Below are 20,235 nucleotides of genomic sequence, written 5' to 3'. Positions count from 1 at the left end.
TTGGTTTGCTCTATTTGTTTATTGATTATTATTTACTCCGGTTCCCAAGTAAAAAAAAAAAAAAAAATAGATAGCATTGTTTGATTTGTTTGTTTTTATTTTCTTTTCATCATAGTTGTACACATAGATGGAATTTCCTTTTGGCAATATTACCGGATAACAGGCATGATTTGAAGAAAGAAAATGACTCAATTTCATTACCATAATTTACATCATGGGTATAAAGACTTACACCGTACATTGTATGTCCGTTTTTGTATAAGGCCATTCGGTATGTTTTTATTACAGATTTAAGAAGCACGCTTTTTGTGAACAAACTTTGACATGATAATGGAGCTCACGATTTCACTTCGCACATCTTAATTAAAAGGTCATTTGCATAATCAGGTATGTTGGTTTTCAACTTCACTGAGATAACCATCCTTCATAATGTAACAACAATATCCATAATCACTATAATTATGGTGCTTGTGAGCCTATCCGCTTGGCAAGCGTGCCTGTATTTGGTGATGCTAATAGAAAAGGAAGTTAACGTTACCTATACAAAAATGAAAGCATAGATGTGTAATGAAGTGGTAATTGCTGACCCAATTCTGTTCAACTAGTCTAGACGCAAGCTTATTCTCTTCTTTGAACATAAATTCCACGAATCGTTACGTCGGGCAAGCTTGTGCATTATGCTACATTAAAAGAAGGGAAATGCCTATACCAACTGAGAAAAAAGAGAAAAAGTGAATTGCACCATTGTTCACATGAGCTAACTGTGAACTGGCTAATGGTCATTGATTCTAGTCGCAATTGATCACGAGAGCGAGCTCTGTCCACTCGATCGAGGCGTCCCTCTTGGGGTCGAAGGTGGTCGGATTCCTGATTCCAGCATGTCGTCTTCTTCTACGTACAACCACCATACACTGCCGCGGAATGGCAGGCTGAACATGAATCCTGCTTCGCATGGTATCTCGGCAGTATGGGCACCAAACCCTTCTGATCAAGACGGATGGCTGAAAGTAAGAATTGTCTACTACCTTTACTTTCACGAAACAAAAACTGATATCGGGTTCTCGTGCATAGCACTTAGCATTTAAAGGGGATGGCTAGTAACTGATCAGTGTGAATCAGTGGGAATGCTGGGGGATGATTGTTCCAATCCTTGTGGGATTCATTTAAGAGTACATTATATATATCTATTGTTGTGTGAAAATTATTTGCTTCAGAATTGTGTCATATTCAAGTAATGTGCACTTCATTGTTTCCAGGTTACAATGCCTGTACAGTGTCGGTGCGATTGTTAACGATCGCCCCGACAATATAAATACATTTGAGAAGCAAGTAAATACAAATGCATGTATTCAAATACATAAAGGAGCTAAAAGCATGTTTTAACTGATAAAAGACGTAATCGACAGAATTTATGAATAATTAAGTACTCGACAGGAAGGCGAAACCTAAAAATTGACGTCAAGTCCTGAAAACGTGTACAGAATGGGCAACATAATACGAGTCTAAACTTACTGGGGGAAACAACAACGAAAAAGTATACTAAACATGCTTACAAACACACACACGTACAAACATGTACACAGCGGACATTTATACATTGACGAAAAATATCAATCTTCGATATAACATTTTCTAACAGACTGGACAATATCACAGCAGTATGCCCAAATCTGTATACAGTACCTCAAAGAGGGCAAAATTAGTCATTTGGATATCGGTGAAATCTATACGAAGAACCAGACAGGGCCTATTAGTGTTCTGGTTCAAAGAAATTAAAAAAGGGTATGACTGACCGCAAATTATTACAATGCATTGTTTAGATATTCAATCATTCATTCTCTATTCACCTGAGTCAGGGACTGCTATTTTCCTTATAGGGAAGTATAAGAGTATAAAATGAGGTATGCATCCATAAAACTATCTGACATAGGAATAATATACCATAATATTCACTGTGGACAGGTAGAGGGGGATTTTAGTGTGTATTCCTTGTGCTTTGTCTATGATCAGAGATGAGCATCGTGAAATATTTTAGAAATTTTTGCCATGTCAATCTAAACCTCTTGACATTTTTTTTTTCTTTTCAGTCCTTTGTGTCTCGCCGCATTTCAAGTGAAGTTCATTATTCTGAGACGGAAAAACGTTCATAAGCAAGAGTACTATTTTTTTCCAAGTTGATTGGCGAATTGATCAATTTCATAATTCGCAAAATGTTAGTCCATAATTATATACATACCCAACAGTCACATTGTTTGCAGTTTCGAATATCAATATCGTAACTTACACTGACATCATTTTCATTGATTCACGTTAGAAATGATAATCATCAGACCTACACACTATTTTGCACATGCGGGTAAGCAAATCATTGTGACAGAGAACAGAGACATAACTAAAGGAAAAAGGAAATGAAAGTATAATATAGGAGGATCCTCAGTAAGCCGACCTTAATATTGGGGCCTCATTGAGTGCAGAAAGAATTAAACAGTTTTAATTAACTGTCGATGTTCCTTAACTACAACAAAAACAAACTATTTCGCACAACAAAACAGTCATGGTCATATACACAGGTAATGCTAAGATAGAAAAAAAAAATACAAAGAAGAAAGGAATAACCATAATGGAATATAGTGAGAAGAAAACAGGAGAGAAAGAAATAAAAAGATTCCTCGTTCTACCTAGGGGACAAAACTCAATCAGTGTACTTTGTTATGTCCCATTTTGCAATAGATTGACCTCGGAGAGGAGTACATCGTTACAGGTGTTGTTACTCAAGGCAGATCAAATGCTGAACAATGGGCAACGTCCATGTACATCTCCACCTCCCTGGATGATACCAATTGGGTTTTTACAACCGACCCGCTATCCCGTGGACCCAAGGTAGAGTAAAAGTGCAACGAACGAGAGATTTATATTCGGAAAATCATATGAAAAAAAAGGTATCACATCAGAGGGAAATATCTCCTGAAACAGATTATCATTTTGTCTTATCAAAATATATTCGCGCCATTGAGAACTCGTGAGTTAAAACTAATCAATTCACTTCAACTATTTTCAGCCCCGTCCTTTTCGAGCCCTGAACTGTGACGTCATGATCGACGGTCAGATTAACGAGGCGATACCGATCAAAATTATCGATCACTAGCACTGGTGTTGGAATCACAGGACCGCGAACTCCGCGGGAATAGCGCGACGAAAAAAGTGATGGCACATAGCAAAAGTCAAATTTATCGTCGGTGTTTTCACGAAGTGGCACGACGGACTTTGACCGATATTTCAAAGAAACTTTTGTTTTTCACGATGAACCAAGAACATGAAACAAACAAAAAACTCCTAATCTGTCGTGCAGCGTGATATTTGGGTAACTGGACGTGAAATATAGGCGCAATCATGGATTTTGCGAAGGCAAAAACTTCAAACGCGATTATCTCGAAAATTATTTTCGCGCCGTCTAAAAAAAAACACGCCTCCCGGGGTATCCCACAAGGCGTTTGCGCCCGGAAACCGATTAACATGCAAATATCAATGTATCACCCCTGCCCCCCCCCCCCACTCGCTCGCTCCGCTCGCTCGGGTTCGGTCCCGTTCATAATATTAAGTGTAAGAATTAATACAAGAAGTTTATTCAAAATGATACCATTTTTTAGCCAAATTGTTTTATAAATCGACATCACAATATAATGCTACCTTAAACAAGTGGGACTGTTTCAAGTCGACAAAACGCGCGAAAACATGCATCAAATTGCACCATGTACAACATCAAACTGCAAAAAGTTCTCACCGTGGGAGGGGGGACACCCAACTCTCACCCCCTTTCCTTCGCTCGCTCAGCTTGCTCGGGCTCGGTCGCGTTCATGACATTATAAAGTAGAAGAATTAATAGAAGAAGTTTATTTAAATGATACCATTTCAAGGCAAATTGTTCAGTAATAATCTACATCGAAAATATTCTGCTACCTTAAACAAGTGGGACTGTTCCAAGTCCATAAAACACGCAAAAACATACATCAAATTGCACTATTTACAAAATCAAAATGCAAAAAGTTCTCACCATGGAAGGGGGAACACCCCCTCCCCCCCCCCTCCCTCGCCCCCTCCGCTCGCTCGGGTTTGGTCGCTCGGGTTCGGTCGCCGCTCGCTCCTCTCGCTCGGGCTAGGTCGCGTTCATGACATTCAGTGCGTTCATGACATTCAGTGGAAGAATCAATACAAGAATTTTATCTAAATGATACCATTCAAGGCAAATTGTTCAATAATGATCGACATCAAAATAATCTGCTCCCATAAACACGTGGGACTGTTTCAAGTCGATAAAACACGTAAAAACATTCATCAAATTGCACCATTTGCAACATCAAAATGCAAAAAGTTCTCACCGTGGGAGGGGGAACACCCCTCCCCCCCCCCTCCCTCGCCCCCTCCGCTCGCTCGGGTTTGGTCGCTCGGGTTCGGTCGCCGCTCGCTCCTCTCGCTCGGGCTAGGTCGCGTTCATGACATTCAGTGCGTTCATGACATTCAGTGGAAGAATCAATACAAGAATTTTATCTAAATGATAAAATTTAAGGCAAGTTGTTCAATAATGATCGACATCAAAATATTCTGCTCCCATAAACACGTGGGACTGTTTCAAGTCGATAAAACACGTAAAAACATTCATCAAATTGCACCATTTGCAACATCAAAATGCAAAAAGTTCTCACCGTGGGAGGGGGAACACCCCTCCCCCCCCCCCCCCTCCCTCGCCCCCTCCGCTCGCTCGGGTTTGGTCGCTCGGGTTCGGTCGTCGCTCGCTCCTCTCGCTCGGGCTGGGTCGCGTTCATGACATTCAGTGCGTTCATGACATTCAGTGGAAGAATTGATACAAGAATCTTATTTAAATGATACCATTTAAGACAAATTGTGACCGTGCATCACAAAACGAACAAAAAGTCGCACCCACCGATTTCACATGAGGAATCCAAAAGAAAAAAAAAGTTCAAATGGGTCAACCGAGTCAGAGCTATCTTTCTTCTACATTATTCTTTAGTTTTGGATCATAACATGAATGGGAAAGTGTGTTTTCAGCAGTTTTTCTACAGCCTTTTTTGGGGGAGAGTAGAATAATCAGACATGTCTTAGAGGCCCCTTTTCATTTCTTAAAATCCTTTGCACACTCTTTACTCTCCAGTCTAATAACTTGTGAATGGATACAGCTACTGCTTTCAAAGTTGGCATTAATCATGAACATAATGTGTTGATAGAACATACTCAATTTCAGCTTAATCTGATAATGCCTTCATTGTTGTTACTCCGATGGTTTACATCCTGTGTTTTGTCCCTTTCATCGCACAGCTAGCATGGCTTTCTAAGGATTAAGCACTTGAATAAACCCTGTACTTCAGAGGCTCTTTTCTCAGTTCCCACTTTTACAGAGTGTGTGCTTTCTTTCCAGTATATAGATAGGTTAGGGGAGTCCATTTGAATTGAGTTATACATCATTTTAAAGCTTACAATCTGCTCTTTCAGAATCTGTCCCTAACTAAAAATCCATGTCTGGCGACTTTTTGTTGGTTTTGTGGTGCAGGGTCACAATTGTTCAGTAATGATCGACATCAAAATATTCTGCTCCCATAAACAAGTGGGACTGTTTCAAGTCGATAAAACACGTAAAAACATGCATCAAATTGCTCCATTTACAACATCAAAATGCAAAAAGTTCTCACCGTGGGAGGGGGATGTTCCCCCTCCGACGCCCCGCCCCCCTTCCATCGCTCGCTCCGCTCGCTCGGGTTCGGTCCCGTTCATGATATTTAGTGTAAGAATTCATACAAGAACTTTATTCAAAATGATACCATTTTAAAGCCAAATTGTTTCATATTAATCGACATCACAATGTAACGCTACCTTAAACAAGTGCGACTGTTTCAAATCGACAAAACGCGCAAAAACATGCATAAAATTGCACAATGTACAACATGACAATGCAAACAGTTCTCACCGTCGGAGGGGGAACACCCCCCCCCCCCTCACTCGCCCCTCCCGCTTGCTCGGCTTCGGTCGCGTTCATGATATTAAGTGTAAGAATCAATACAAGAAGTTAATTCAAATGATACCATTTTATAGTCAAATTGTTTCAAAATAATCGACATTAAAATAATATATATTGCTACCTTAAACAAGTGGGACTTTTTCAAGTCGACAAAACGCGCAAAATCATGCATCAAATGGCACCATGTACAACATCAAAATGCAAAAAGTTCTAACCGTGGAAGGGGGGACACCCAACTCCCACCCCCTCCCCCTCGCTCGCTCTGCTTGCTCGGGCTCGGTCGCGTTCATGACATTCAGTGGAAGAATTAATAGAAGAGGTTTATTTAAATGATACCATTTAAGGCAAATATTGTTCAATGATAATCTACATCGAAAATATTCTGCTACCTTAAACAAGTGGGACTGCTTCAAGTCGATAAAACACGCAAAAACATACATCAAATTGCACTATTTACAACATCAAAATGTAAAAAGTTCTCACCATGGGAGGGGGAACATCCCCCTCCCACACCCTCCCCTCCCCCCTCCTTCTCTTGCTCGCTCCGCTCGCTCTGGCTCGGTCGCGTTTACGATATCAAGTGTAAGAATTAATACAAGAAGTTCATTCAAGTGATATCATTTTACAGCCAAATTGTTTCAAAATAATCGACATTAAAATATTTTGCTACCTTAAACAAGTGGGACGATAAGACGCGCAAAAACATGCATCAAATTGCACCATATAAAACTTTAAAATGCAAGAAGTTCTCACCGTGGGAGGGGGAACACACCCTCCCCCTCCACCCCCCCCCCTCCCTCGCTCGCTCTAAATGATGCCATTTTATACTGAAATTATATAATAATCATCGACATCAAAATATATTGCTACCTTAAAGAAGTGAAACTGTTTCAAGTCGACAAAACGCGCAAAAACATGCATCAAATCGCACCACGTACAACATCAAAATGCAAAAAAAGTTCTATACCGTGATGGGAGGGGGGACACCCTCCTACTACCCTCCCCCCCCCCCCTCTCTCTCTCTCTCTCTCTCGATCGCTCCGCTCGCTCGGGCTCGGTCGCGTTCTTCAGTGTAAGAATTAATACAAGAAGTTTATTTAAATGATACCCTTTTATAGGCAAAATTGTTCAATAATAATCTATATAAAATGTACTGCTACCATAAACATGTGGGACTGCTTCAAGTCGATAAAACACGCAAAAAAAAAAAATGCATCAAATTGCACCATTTACAACATCAATATGCCAAAAGTTCTTACCGTGGGAGGGGAAATCCCCCTCCCACACCCTCCCCCCCCCCTCTCTCGCTTCGCTCCCTCTCATCTAACTGCTCCCCCTAAGATCAATAGTGGCTATGGCGGTGATAGGCCCCACTATTTAGTAAGCCTTCACAATGATGTCGCACAGGCGGAGCAAGAGCTGAAATACCACGATGTAGTCATTCAATTATCTATGAATATTTCTTTTTCTTACTTGTTTTTTGATAGGAAAATAATCCCAAATTTCACCCAAAGTGTGCACCAGATCGCTAAATTTCAGGTCTGAAAATGCAAAATCTTCCTCGTGTGGGAGGGGGATACCCCCCCCCTCCACACCCTCCTCCCCCCCCCCCACACACACACGAGGTCGCTCCGCTTCCTCGCACAGATATTCCAACTCAAAGTCCCTCCCCCATCCACCATCATTAATAATAATAATAATAATAATAATAATACAATACATTTCTAAGGCGCTTAATACAGATGTTTCTAAGCGCACAGTCTACCGGAAAGTTAATATCTAAACCAGAATAATACAAAAATACCAAAATACAAGTACAAAAATACAAAAAAAAAATAGATACAGTGTATAAATACGATAAATAATGAAAATCAAAATCAGTGTGCACCTCCATCGACCGACCCACAACTGGACTATTCCAAAGGACTATCTACTAAAAAGATAAGTCTTCAGCAAAATCTCAAACTGATTAACGGAAGTGGCTTGATGTATACAGGCGGGTAGAGAATTCCAGAGAGAAGGGGCAATTGTAGAAAAAGCACGATCACCGTATTTTGTGGAAGTACGTGGTCCAGGAGTCAATTGCATTGTAGAGGATGAACGGAGGGATCTTGAGGAAGTAATGGAACGTAAAGGAACAAGATCTGTGAGATACCTGGGGGCTTGCCCATTCAGAATTTTGTACGTAAGCAAAAGAACTTTAAAAGATATGCGGTGGTGTATGGGAAGCCAGTCGAGAGAACGGAGGATTGGAGTTATGGGCTCGGATTTCCTGGAGAGGGAGACAAGTCTTGCGGCAGAATTTTTTACCCGTTGAAGTGGGAATATATGTGTCTGAGGGAGGTTAGAAAATATGGAATTACAATAATCTAGATGACAAGAAACAAATGCATGAGTTAATTTGGCAGTTGTAGGTCGGTCAAGTAGTTTCCTCATCTTCCCAATTTTGAACAATCCAAAAGATGCTGCCTTACAAATGTGCTTAATGTGGTGTTGAAAGGTAAGATTTTTGTCAATGATCAAACCAAGATCGCGTACCCATTCACTACACTTATTAGAAACATTATCAGAAACTAAATCTGGGAATGAATTGGTGTTTCTATGTTTGGAATATATATGGATCATCTCTGATTTTTGTTCATTGAGGCAAAGCTTATTGTTTGAGGACCAGATTTTGATATCCTCAAGACAGTTCTGAAGTTTTTGAGCTGCTTCAGCCTTCTCATTTGGTTTGAATGTAACATAAATCTGTGTGTCGTCAGCATACACCAAATGCTGAATGCCTTGGTGGGATTCAATGACTTTGGACAATGGACTGGTATATAGAAGAAAAAGGAGTGGCCCAACCACAGAACCTTGCGGAACCCCGCAGGTCAGGGGGAATGGTGAAGACAGCGTGTCATTAATGATGACTCGTTGAGTACGGCTGTGAAGATATGAACGGATCCAGTCAAGAACAGTTCCGGATATCAGGAAGTCTTTTTCACGGCGGCGAAGTAACATACTGTGGTCAATAGTGTCAAAAGCAGCCGTGTAGTCCAGAAGTATTAACGCTGCTTCATTTCCCTTGTCTACGGCCAGTAGAAGACCATTGAAAAGTTTAACCAAGGCAGTTTCTGTCGAATGATGATTTCGATATGCGGATTGAAAAATAGGAAACATGCTGGATCTTTCAAGGTAATCTTTGAGCTGTGATGACACAATCCTCTCCAAGAGCTTACCCAAAAATGGAAGATTAGCGATGGGTCTATATGTTGGGTCCAGTGAAGACTAATTCTTCAGGAGAGGGAGGAGTAGAGATGACTTAAATGGTTCTGGGACGAGACCAGTGGACAGAGAGAAGTTGAACAACTTGGTAATGACAGGAAGAATATCATCCAGCGTGTCCTTCAACAACCAGGTAGGTATTGGGTCCAATTTACAGTACTTCGATGGTAGTGATGCGATAAGTTCCTTAACTTCCAGATCAGATACAGGACAGAATTCTGAAAGTTGAAACTGAGACGAACCAACCAAGGCTGCGGTTGATGACACTGGAACAGAGTCGGGAAAGGCAGATATAACGTTGGAACTTTGCAAATTTGTTTGCAGGTTCAGAGTCCGACGAGTGTTCAGGAAGAATCAGTGAGTGATTTGATGAGGAGAGTGATTTCACAAGACTGAAGAGTCTCTTGGTGTCAGCATCAGCGATGAGATTCTTGAGGTAAGTTGACTTAGCCTTGAAGATGCATTGGTAGTATGATTCACACTCGTAACGATACTGTTCCCGATCAAAACAAAGTCCTGACTTGATCATTCGACGTTCTGCCCGGCGTCGTCTCCTCTTTGCCTGTCGAATCTCGTCATTGAACCATGGTGCTTCAGTTCTCACCTGGAGAGGAGCGTACCTATCTAACAGAGAACGGAGACAGGTGTTGTAATGATCAGCAACTTCAGAAGGACAAGTCAGATCAAGAGAAGAACTGACTAAAAAGTCAATGTCACTACGTAGAGAGTCCATGTCGATGTTGCAAAATTTTCTGTAGCTCACTTGTTTCTTGGGATTCTGCGGCCTTGTGAGGTTTGCTGAGGCAACAATTGCAGAATGATCTGAAGGTAGCGAAGATAACATGCTGACACGGTGGATGGTATCAGAATCTGAGTCTCTAGTGAAGAGTAGGTCCAGAGTATGACCGGCGCGATGAGTGGCACCTTGGACATGCTGCTTGAACCCGAGAGAATCAACTCGATCCATGAAAAATTTTGCAAAATTATCATTGGGATCATCTACATGCACATTAAAATCACCTAAGAGTACAGGTAAGTAATCACTAACACTTGCGCCTTCAAGAAGAGTGATGAACTCTTCCAAGAAGGTCCGACTTGAAAAACTGTAATTTGTAGAAGGAGGAGGACGATCCTAACTTCAGAGGATGAAGTAAGGTTAAGTGTTAGATCAAGCAGCTCAAATGAAGAAAAAGTGTGGTTTGTATTAACAGTGCACCGAACTGTCGATCTATAAAGTACAAAAATGCCACCACCTCTAGAAGATACACGGGGCTGATGAGTAAAATCATACTTTGGCAAAGATGATCTAAGATCTGCCAAAGTGTAAGCATCTCTACTGCTATCCCCAGAGAGCCATGATTCAGATATGACTACGACATCAAGCTTATTGTCTACAACTAAATCAGTAACTGCATGAATCTTATTGGTCAAGGACTGTGCATTCCACAGGCCGAGTTGGAGGCCCATTGGAGGCACAATGGTAGATACCGGGGTTTGCGACCTTGGGATCCTACGCCTACGTCCTCGGTGAGTAGGACGCTGACAGCTGATACCAAGCTCGCAAATCCTAGTCCACACAGGCTGAGGCAGCAGCTGGTAAGGCTGGCTGTTCAACTGATTAAAACTGATTAAAACGGAACGATGCCCCTGGGATGATTGCTTTATTGACTTAAATCAAGAAAATTGAAGAATACAACATTAATAGCTATAGGAAAATATCTACTACGTTATTTCATTTAAAAAAAATGGACATCCATATTAAATACCATTTTATTGAATTTACTTAGGCATTATTCAGGGCTGCGCTACGTTTTTGAAAGGGGGGGGGGTGTTAAAATCGCCTACCAGTCAAGAAAAAAGAACATCAAACGACAAGAGAAACAGCAACAAAAATTCTTCATATGTGACCCTGCACCTCAAAACAAACAAAAAGTTGCCAGACATGAATTTTTAGTTAAGACCATATTCTGAAAGAGCAGACTTTAAGCTTTAAAATGCTGTATAACTCAAACCAAATGGACTCTCCTAAGCTATCTAAATATTGGAAAGAAAGCACAAACTCAGGAAAAGTGTGAACTGAGAAAAGAGGCTCTGAAGTACAGTGTCTATTCAAGCGCTTAATCTTTACCAAACCGTGCTGGCTGTGCGATGAATGGGACAAAAAAACAGGAAGTAAACCACCAGAGTAACAACAATGAAGGGATTATCAGATTAAACTGAAATTAAGCATGCCTCATTAACACATTCTGTCCATAATTAATGCCAACTTTCAAAGCAGTAGCACTATCCTTTCAAAAGTTACTACAGTTGAAAGTGAAGAGTGTGGACAAGGTTTTTCAGAAATGAAAAAGAGATTCTAAAGACACACCTAATCACACTATTCTACCAGAAATGTCGAGATAAACTGCTAAAAATACACACTTTCCTGCCCGTTTTATGGTACCAAATTTTAGCATAATGTAAAAGAAGACCCGCTCTTTCAGAAAATATGAAAAAGTCAAGTTCGGCTAGGTTGACCCATTTCACTTATTTTCAGTCCTCACGGAAAAGCAGTGTGTGCGACTTTATGTTCGTTTTGAGGTGCACGGTCACATATTTTTAAGGTCTGATTTTTCGCCGAAAGTCGGCTGACAAGCAAGCAAACAAACAAACAAAAACAAGAACAAAAGTCTTCATATTTTTGCTGCCACTTGGCCTCCCACTTTGCATGCAAAAGAGTGAGACATTCGATCCCTGTAAAGTGTTTATGTGTGTGTGTGGGGGGGGGGGGAACCAAGCTTCTCTCCCCCCCCCCCCCCCCCACTCCCAAAGGGCTGCGCCGGTCCGGTTATGGGCATATAATCGTGGTGATGGTGACTATCGCCGATCACCCCCCCACTCCCAAAGGGCTGCGCCGGTCCGGTTATGGGCATATAATCGTGGTGATGGTGACTATCGCCGATCACCCCCCCCCCCCCACTCCTCAGTACGGATTTACGCGCCGTTGATATATAGCCATGACTGCTTAGTTTTAGACACATAACGAGGAAGACTGATTAAATGCCTCAAATTTTATCCCTTCTTTAAAACACAATTATCCTAATTTTGCTCTTAGGCTCAGATTTAAAAAGCCATGTCGAAAGTGTTCGTGTACGATACGTTGGCGACCACTGCAGTCGCTTAGACGTTGCACGTAAACGTGCATGTATTATGGGCGTGAATATGAGTCTTAAACACAGTACGGGCAACTGGCCGGGTTTTTGCTATGGTGGGCCAAAGGAACCGTGACTAGTTCTGTTTATACAATGGGCAGCTTTAGATTTGCTGCGCCGACGTTTGAGACGACGTTTGAGCTGGACGTTCTCCTTTTTCCTGCGGCGTGTTGAAAAGCAGCTTTAGATTACGCCAAGACGCAACCTATAAAAAAAAAATAAATAAAATAACGCCCCCATATAATCGGTGCATGAAGTAGCTCTCTACGTCTCTACCAAAGATAGTATGAGTAAGCGTCTTTGGTCTCTACTCTCTAACAGTCAGACCGCAACGCGGCTGTTAATGAGATCAAATCAAAAATTTATAGTACTCGCAGGTTTTTGTGCATGTCCTTCTCAGCACCCGAGATTTTGCGAGATATTCAGAGACTTGTAACAAAGGTTCGCGCACTAAAGCAAGCGTTCGTGCACTCAGTACGAGACGCCTATTGGCTAAAACAACCATGCATCAGTTTTTCATTCCGTGCGCGTGCTAAAGTAGGGAGGGGGTGGGGGGGGGGGGGGGGCATCGGCCGAGACACCGTAGTAATGGCGCTGCCCATGCCGATAATACACAAACCACCTCACAGAATCGGTCTATATGTAATAGAGCGCGCGCTCGCATATAGAAGCGGGGCCAATTGAACGACCCGCAGCCATTTTCAAAGAGGTCGACTACCAGAAGCCTGAACCCGGAAGTGCCTATAGTAAAACACGTAACGTACAGCTTCGAAGATGGGGTTGGGTTGGAAAAATCATTTTAATTTTAAGGAAAATCAATATTTGTCCATATGCCTCCGGATTTTTTAAGAGATATACATTCTCAACACAGTATACGTGTTTTGATGAAAAAAAAAAAAGGACTTGCTCTAATGTGTCAAATATGTGCCTTAACATGAAGCCAAAATCACCAAACAGGCATTCATGCATTCATACTACATAATTATAAAGATTGCAGAAAGGTACAGTGTATACTCTATGGTATGGGATTATACTGATTTCACATAATATATGTCACTTAGAAACATTAGACTCACATACAACACACACTCCCACACACATCCACACACCCAGAACAAACACACTCACAACAAACACACACATACGCACACACATGTCATGTACACATTAAACCACTTTTTTTTTTTCAAATTCCAACACACACACACAACACACTGTGTATTGTGTGTGTGTGTTGGAATTTTAATAAGAATGTGGTTTGGTGTGTACATGTGCGTGCGGCGTATGTGTGTGTTTGTTGTGAGTGTGTGTGTTTGTTGTGGGTGTGTGGGTGTGTGTGGGAGTGTGTGTTGTATGTGTGTCTGATGTTTCTAAGTGACATATATTATGTGAAATCAGTATACTCCCATACCATAGAGTATACACTGTACCTTTCTGCAATCTTTATAATTATGTAGTATGAATGCATGAATGCCTGTTTGGTGATTTTGACTTCATGTTAAAGCCCAAACAAAGTTCTGGTACGCCTGCAAAAGTTGTCAAATTTTGCTCCAAAATGTGAACGTATGCCTAGGAAATGTGCGGAATAAAGCTGTAATAACAAAATATTCGATGGGTAACGACGAAAATGGGAAATATTAACCAAAAACGTTCAGTCTCAGAACTTACCCGAACGGGGTCAGGCTAGACTCGGACTCGGGGATAACTCGGCCTCGCTTTGCTTGACAGCGGGATGAGTAATGTATTGGTTGTCCCTGTGGATTGTTCAGCGTTTTACTATACATATGGGAGCGGCCTGTATAAACTACATTGTAGCGTTCTGGCTACTCGCAGTAATGGTCCCAGTTGTTACAACGCGCGCATCAAAAACCTCTTTGACGCGCATGCAAAATTAGTGTGCGCCTCTCAAGCACCTCTAAAAACAATCAAAGACGCTTGATAAACAACAACAAAAGCTTCAAAGACCGCGCGTCTCAACAACTGAGGTGATGTGCGTATACAAGTAGGCTTGAGGACCGCGCGCTGTCCATTTGTTTTGTACAGGATTAGCACGCACTTTCCTGTCTGCTCAGTAAGGCCTCGTACCTGTGGTATTATAGAGTACTGATGAACATGGCGATCACGAACTGTGTGTAAATTGTCTGAAATAGGGTCGAGTTTTCCCCGAGACCGAGTTAGTCTGGAGCCTTTTGGAATAAAAGTCGGTCTACCGACTTTTATTATTTTTCTCAAAATACTCCAAAACGACTCATCAGCATTCCGGCAAACCGCGTCAGCCAGGAAAGTTTCTTTGTAGACTCTTTCGATATATTGCAAGCAAATATGAAATGGTGCCAGACGGGTTCTCAAGCCCTTACCAGAACTTTGTTTTCACTTTAAGGCACATATTTGACACATTAGAGCAAGCCCTTTTTTTTTTTTCATCAAAACACGTATACTGTGCTGAAGGCATAATTTACCATTTGCAGATGAAAGCATTAGTGCTTTAAAATAGTTCTAAAATGTGAGTTAGGGATAGAAACAACCACTGTCAAAATTTGAATCCGTATAATCGATGTTAAGTATTGTTAAATACACAAAATGTGAACAATAGTTATAATAAAAATGTTTCCAGACTAAACCGTATACAGTTATGGTTTACTGAGAAAAACCCTGATATCTCCTTATATTTTAGGTTTTATTACAAATATTTCGTATGGTAGGGTGTTTTATGATACAACAGACCTACACATATGCATCAAATGTGATATCTTGAACATTTTTGAAATCACTGCTCCCAAAGGTAAACTGGACCTTTGAGAACTCAATCTTCGAAGCTGTACTTTACGTGTATTACTATAGGCATTTCCGGGTTCAGGCTTCTGGTAGTCGACCTCTTTTGTGTGCGCGCGCGCCACTGTTCAATTGGCCCCGTTTTAATTTGTACGCACTGAATGGTGAGCGCTTACTCTATTACATATGTGACTGTGCACCTCAAAACGAACATAAAGTCGCACACAATGATTTTGCGTGAGGACTGAAAATAAGTGAAATGGGTCAACCTAGCCGAACTTGACTTTTTCATATTTTCTGAAAGAGCGGGTCTTCTTTTACATTATGCTAAAATTTGATATCATAAAACGGGCAGGAAAGTGTGTTTTTTTCAGCAGTTTATCTCGAACATTTTTGGTAGAATAGTGTGATTAGGTGTGTCTTTAGAATCCCTTTTTGATTTCTGAAAAACCTTGTGCACACTCTTCACTTTCAACTCGAATAACTTTTGAAAGGATAGTGCTACTGCTTTGAAAATTGGCATTAATTATGGACAGTATGTGTTAATGAGGCATGCTTAATTTCAGTTTAATCTGATAATCCCTTCATTGTTGTAACTCTGGTGGTTTACTTCCTGTTTTTTGTCCCATTCATCGCACAGCCAGCACGGTTTGGTAAAGATTAAGCGCTTGAATAAACACTGTACTTCAGAGCCTCTTTTCTAAATTCGCACTTTTCCTGAATTTGTGCTTTCTTTCCAATATTTAGATAGGTTAGGAGAGTCCATTTGATTTGAGTTATACATCATTTTAAAGCTTAAAGTCTGCTCTTTCAGAATATGGTCTTAACAAAAAATTCCTGTCTGGCGACTTTTTGTTTGTTTTGAGGTGCAGGGTCACATATAGAACCTCTTTGGTTCAAACCAAAGATAGTAGACATAATAGGGAGCTTTAGATTTTAGACGCGCGGACGTTCAAAGGAAAAAAAAAAAAAAACATGTTCTGAGCTTGTGCAGTAGCGCGCGTAAAGTCAATTTTTAGCTTGCGTCGCCTGAGTTGTTTACTACGCGTACTGGGCTATTTCCACGTCCGCACAGTTTGCGACGTAGAGAGCTTCTTCATGCACTGATCATGGGGGCGCGATGTTATTTTTTATACGTTGCGTCCCAGCGTAATCTAAAGCTACTTTTCCACACGACGCAGGGAGAGGAGAAGGTCCAGCGCAAGCGTCGGCTCAAACGTCCGCGCGTAAAAATCTAAAGCTCCCTAATAAGATACGAAGGCGCGCGATAAAAATGGACACAAAATGGCTACCCTACATGAAGATACAAAAGAAAGTTAAGTACAAACTCAGTACACTTAGGAATATCATTCATTTCCAAAGGTAGTGGTATTTTTATTATCTTAAAAAGATTTAAAAATTATAGTCGTAGCTTTTTTTTTTTTTGATTGAGGGGGGTTATTTTGAAGGTCGAGATTCTAAAGTAATAAGGATTATTTCGTGGAGGTAAAAATTTGGCAACACGTTATGATCTAACAACAATCAACTAAGTTCTTGATAAACAATAACAACTTCAAACACAACGCGTCTCAGGTGCTGTGCGTAATACGTTTGAGGACAGCGCGCTGTCCATTAACTTTAAAGACAGCGCGTCTCAGGTGACGTGCGTAATACGCTTGAGGACCGCGCGCTGTCCATTTGTTTTGTACAGGATTAGCGCGCACTTTCCTGTCTTTTAGTTAAGCGTCTTTGGTTCCAACACTGTCATCTACACACAGAGTATTACTGAATGTACAGTTCACGTTTACTGTCCTCCCGCGAAAGTTCGTTCAAATCTCTACTCCGAGGGAATTAACCAATGAGGTACGCGCATTCACAGCAAACTAAAATCTTGTCAAAAATTAATTGTACAACGCAATGATTTATTCGACAACCTGACCCGTTCCAATAATCAGTCCACATGAAGTCATTCTATCTTCATAGAATGATATTTTCTCTTTCATTTTATACCTCTTCCATTTTGGTCCATGTTCATTGCATCTTTCAGGTGGTAGGATTTCATCAAAGTACAACTCTTCAGCTTTTTATCGATGCATAAATCATGTTGATTGCTAATGTCCGTTAGATTTACAGGGACTGTAAAAATGTGGTCTCCCAGCTCATTACGTATTCATGTCCGCGAGGTCCACGCATACGCGTTATAATAAATGCGAAGGCTTTTCAGGGTGTTCCGGTCTGACTGCTAACGCGTAGTGAAAACTCAGGCGCGCAAGCTATATATAGATCGACTTTGATATGCGATTCTGCGCATACTCAAAACATTTTTTTTTTTCCTCTGAACCTCTCCGTCGCGAAAATCTCAATGTCCCTAATATCGCTAATAATTAAACTTTTACTGTTGATTGATTGTTGCCGTTGATTTTGACATAAGAATAACATTTTTTGTTTTTGGTGGTTATGTGTAGAAATACTTTTTTTTTCTTAACAGAACCAGACATGATTCTCTTTTTCGCACCATAGCCAAAAAAAAAAATAAAATGAAATAAAAAAAATAAAAAAAAATAAAAAAAATAATAATGACGGTTGCCGTTACCGTGCTCGGTGTAAACGCGCTCTCACTACCATTTGTTTGAATACTGATACACGAGGAGCTAGGGTTATGAGCACCGTAGCTTGTTCAGTGGATGCATTCTAGCTGCCCGCCGGTCGCCAGTAGCAATTAAGCTAGCAGCAGAAGCCGGTAGGAAACAAGGGCACTGTTTTATAAGGAGTCAAAATTGATTATATGAAGTTAATTTCAACTGTAAGTCTATGGCAACCTGTGTGGTAAGGAAATTAAAATCGATTTTTATCTTTTGATAAAGTTCACGTACCTCCTTTCTTAAGAAGATGTCTTGCTGAAATGTTCATACGGATCATGCAGAACCCATGCTTTGAACCACGGCGATGTGTAACAACAGCGCATCAGCGCAGGGCTAGCTGGTTCGTTTCTTGCGTGACGTCATAATTTTGGTCCCGAAATTTTGCCGTCAGATCGGGTTCTGGTGGTCAGAAAAGGTTCTCAAAACACCATCTATCCATCGTTTTCACCTTCTGAAAATTTGTTATTCATATTTCTAGAGACCTAAGCTTTCCAGAAATCTACAATTTACCTTATTTATGAAATCGAGCTATTTTTTTTTTCTCGTTATGAGTACTTGAAATGTTTTCCACTTGCACAATAACGAATGCATATGGTTACTTTACATCCACAATCATGCTCATGTAAAAAAAAAAGAAAAATACTTGAAAGAGAATTCACTACTAAGCTATGATTGGACGAAGGAAAATGAACAAAACAATCACGCAAATGGGCGCACATCAAGGTTGTGATGACGGGTCGTCTTGTCGTATAGTTACTCTCCTTTGGTTTGCAATTAGCTAATCACAGACCTGAAATTTATGAAATGCTAAATCCGTTATTACTTTTTGCTTTTGCTTGTTATTTTCCTGGCTCTTGAACTATTTAAAACACTAAAATGAATTACTTGAAAATGTTGTAGAAACCTTTAAAATAAAGCAGATTGATTCAATAATGTAGTTAATGAATAAAAAAAAAAAAACATTCAATTTGTTCGTAATACTTACTTCATCTTTTCGATAGTAGTTACTCAGGGGTCAAGTAATACAATGACTTAGAGTTATAAGGCTTTAAGTGTCTCTTATCAGCTGTCATGCTCATATTTTCAACACACACCGTTGTGATCATGTATTATTGCAATTAAAAAAAAAAAAAAGGTGTCTCATCTCGTCAAGTATAATGCAAAGTGGACAGAGAAGTTTCGTGTGCCCTTGTGTGCTGCATGCGATTCCCAGGTGTTTGCCTCATTATCTGGGGCAAATTATTTGTATAGGGCCCCATTTTCTCTCTCTCTCCTTTCGTTCTTTAAAACAACAAACAACAACCTCATTATCTCCAATATTGCGGTCTGACCGCTGTGCTTCAGTTTGTCTTTCTTTGTGTGTGACTTCCTCCCAGGTGTACCCAGCTAATTATGACAGGGACTCCCACGTGACTTCGTTACTACCTAAGCCGGTGAGGGCGCGTTACGTCAGGTTCCATCCACTCACGTCCATGAACTATCCATCGATGAGAGTCGAAGTTCTGGGCCATGTTATTTGAGGGCTTCTTCGTATAATGATCCGTCACGTGAATTAATTTGTTTTATTCAGTTGTTCGTATCGTCTCCTTTGTGTTCTTTTTAATGTCCCCATACAAAACTGTGTTGATAGCTCAATTAGCCATTATAGAATTCTATGGATATACATTTTTTTTTTTTGTGTGTGTGTGGAGAAGACTTAAAATCACTGTTTTCTCGCGTAATTGTGATCCTTCATTATGAAATCGTATTTTTTGTTTTTTTTAATTATCATATCATTCTTTCAATGTCTATGAATTTTTGAATTTGTCCAACATTATGCATAAAAGTAATTGCATGTCTGTTTTTGTCATGTTATCAAAGCAATTTTTCTATATCATAATGATACCACTTTGATATCATTGTTACAATTAATTATTTTTCAGTTGATATAATCTTGAAACTTATGATTACAAGAGCTTTTGTTTCTCCCACTCCCTCCCCACTCAGAACAGTGCAAAATAAATGAACTTAAAAGGAAACAAAAACAATTGCAACAAAGTTTACGAGGTTTATTGAGTTCATAGATGTAGATTTTAACTAACTCCCCTCCTGTCCCCTATAAAAAGCTGTGGTTATTGACTTACTGAAACCATAAATGCAAAATGGTAAGAGATTCATGTTTGATATACGTTCTTGCCAACTATTACAATGGAGTTACTACGTGTCTCATTTTCTTACGGTTATTGATTATATTTTATCCTTTAGTACCATCACTCTGATTTTTTTTTTTCTAATGCATTTTTCAAATATGACGGACAAGTGACCAACTACTACTTCAACTCAATTTAAATCATTTATCTCCATGTCAAATCACAAA

General features: G+C 40.3%; 1 protein-coding gene across 1 annotated transcript; it reads left to right on the top strand.

The window, feature by feature from the left end:
* Positions 1–878: 878 nt before the first annotated feature.
* Positions 879–19,399, top strand: LOC140233654 (lactadherin-like). Its single transcript, XM_072313755.1, has 3 exons — positions 879–1,007; positions 2,731–2,880; positions 19,256–19,399. Exons 1-3 carry the CDS (start codon positions 879–881, stop codon positions 19,397–19,399), a joined length of 423 nt encoding a protein of 140 aa, XP_072169856.1.
* The last annotated feature ends 836 nt before the right edge of the window (positions 19,400–20,235 follow it).

This window comes from Diadema setosum, chromosome 10 (genome assembly GCF_964275005.1).
Source record: "Diadema setosum chromosome 10, eeDiaSeto1, whole genome shotgun sequence".
NCBI classification, from domain to species: Eukaryota; Metazoa; Echinodermata; class Echinoidea; order Diadematoida; family Diadematidae; genus Diadema; species Diadema setosum.
This window is presented reverse-complemented; position numbering and strand designations above follow the sequence as displayed.

What these genes read in the sequence shown, in the direction of transcription:
- LOC140233654 (XM_072313755.1), top strand. Translation starts at nt 879, where the DNA reads ATGTCGTCTTCTTCTACGTACAACCACCATACACTGCCGCGGAATGGC. An exon ending in ATCAAGACGGATGGCTGAAA is followed by an intron (nt 1,008 to 2,730) that starts GTAAGAATTGTC and finishes ATTTTGCAATAG; the next exon opens with ATTGACCTCGGAGAGGAGTA. An exon ending in CGCTATCCCGTGGACCCAAG is followed by an intron (nt 2,881 to 19,255) that starts GTAGAGTAAAAG and finishes ACTTCCTCCCAG; the next exon opens with GTGTACCCAGCTAATTATGA.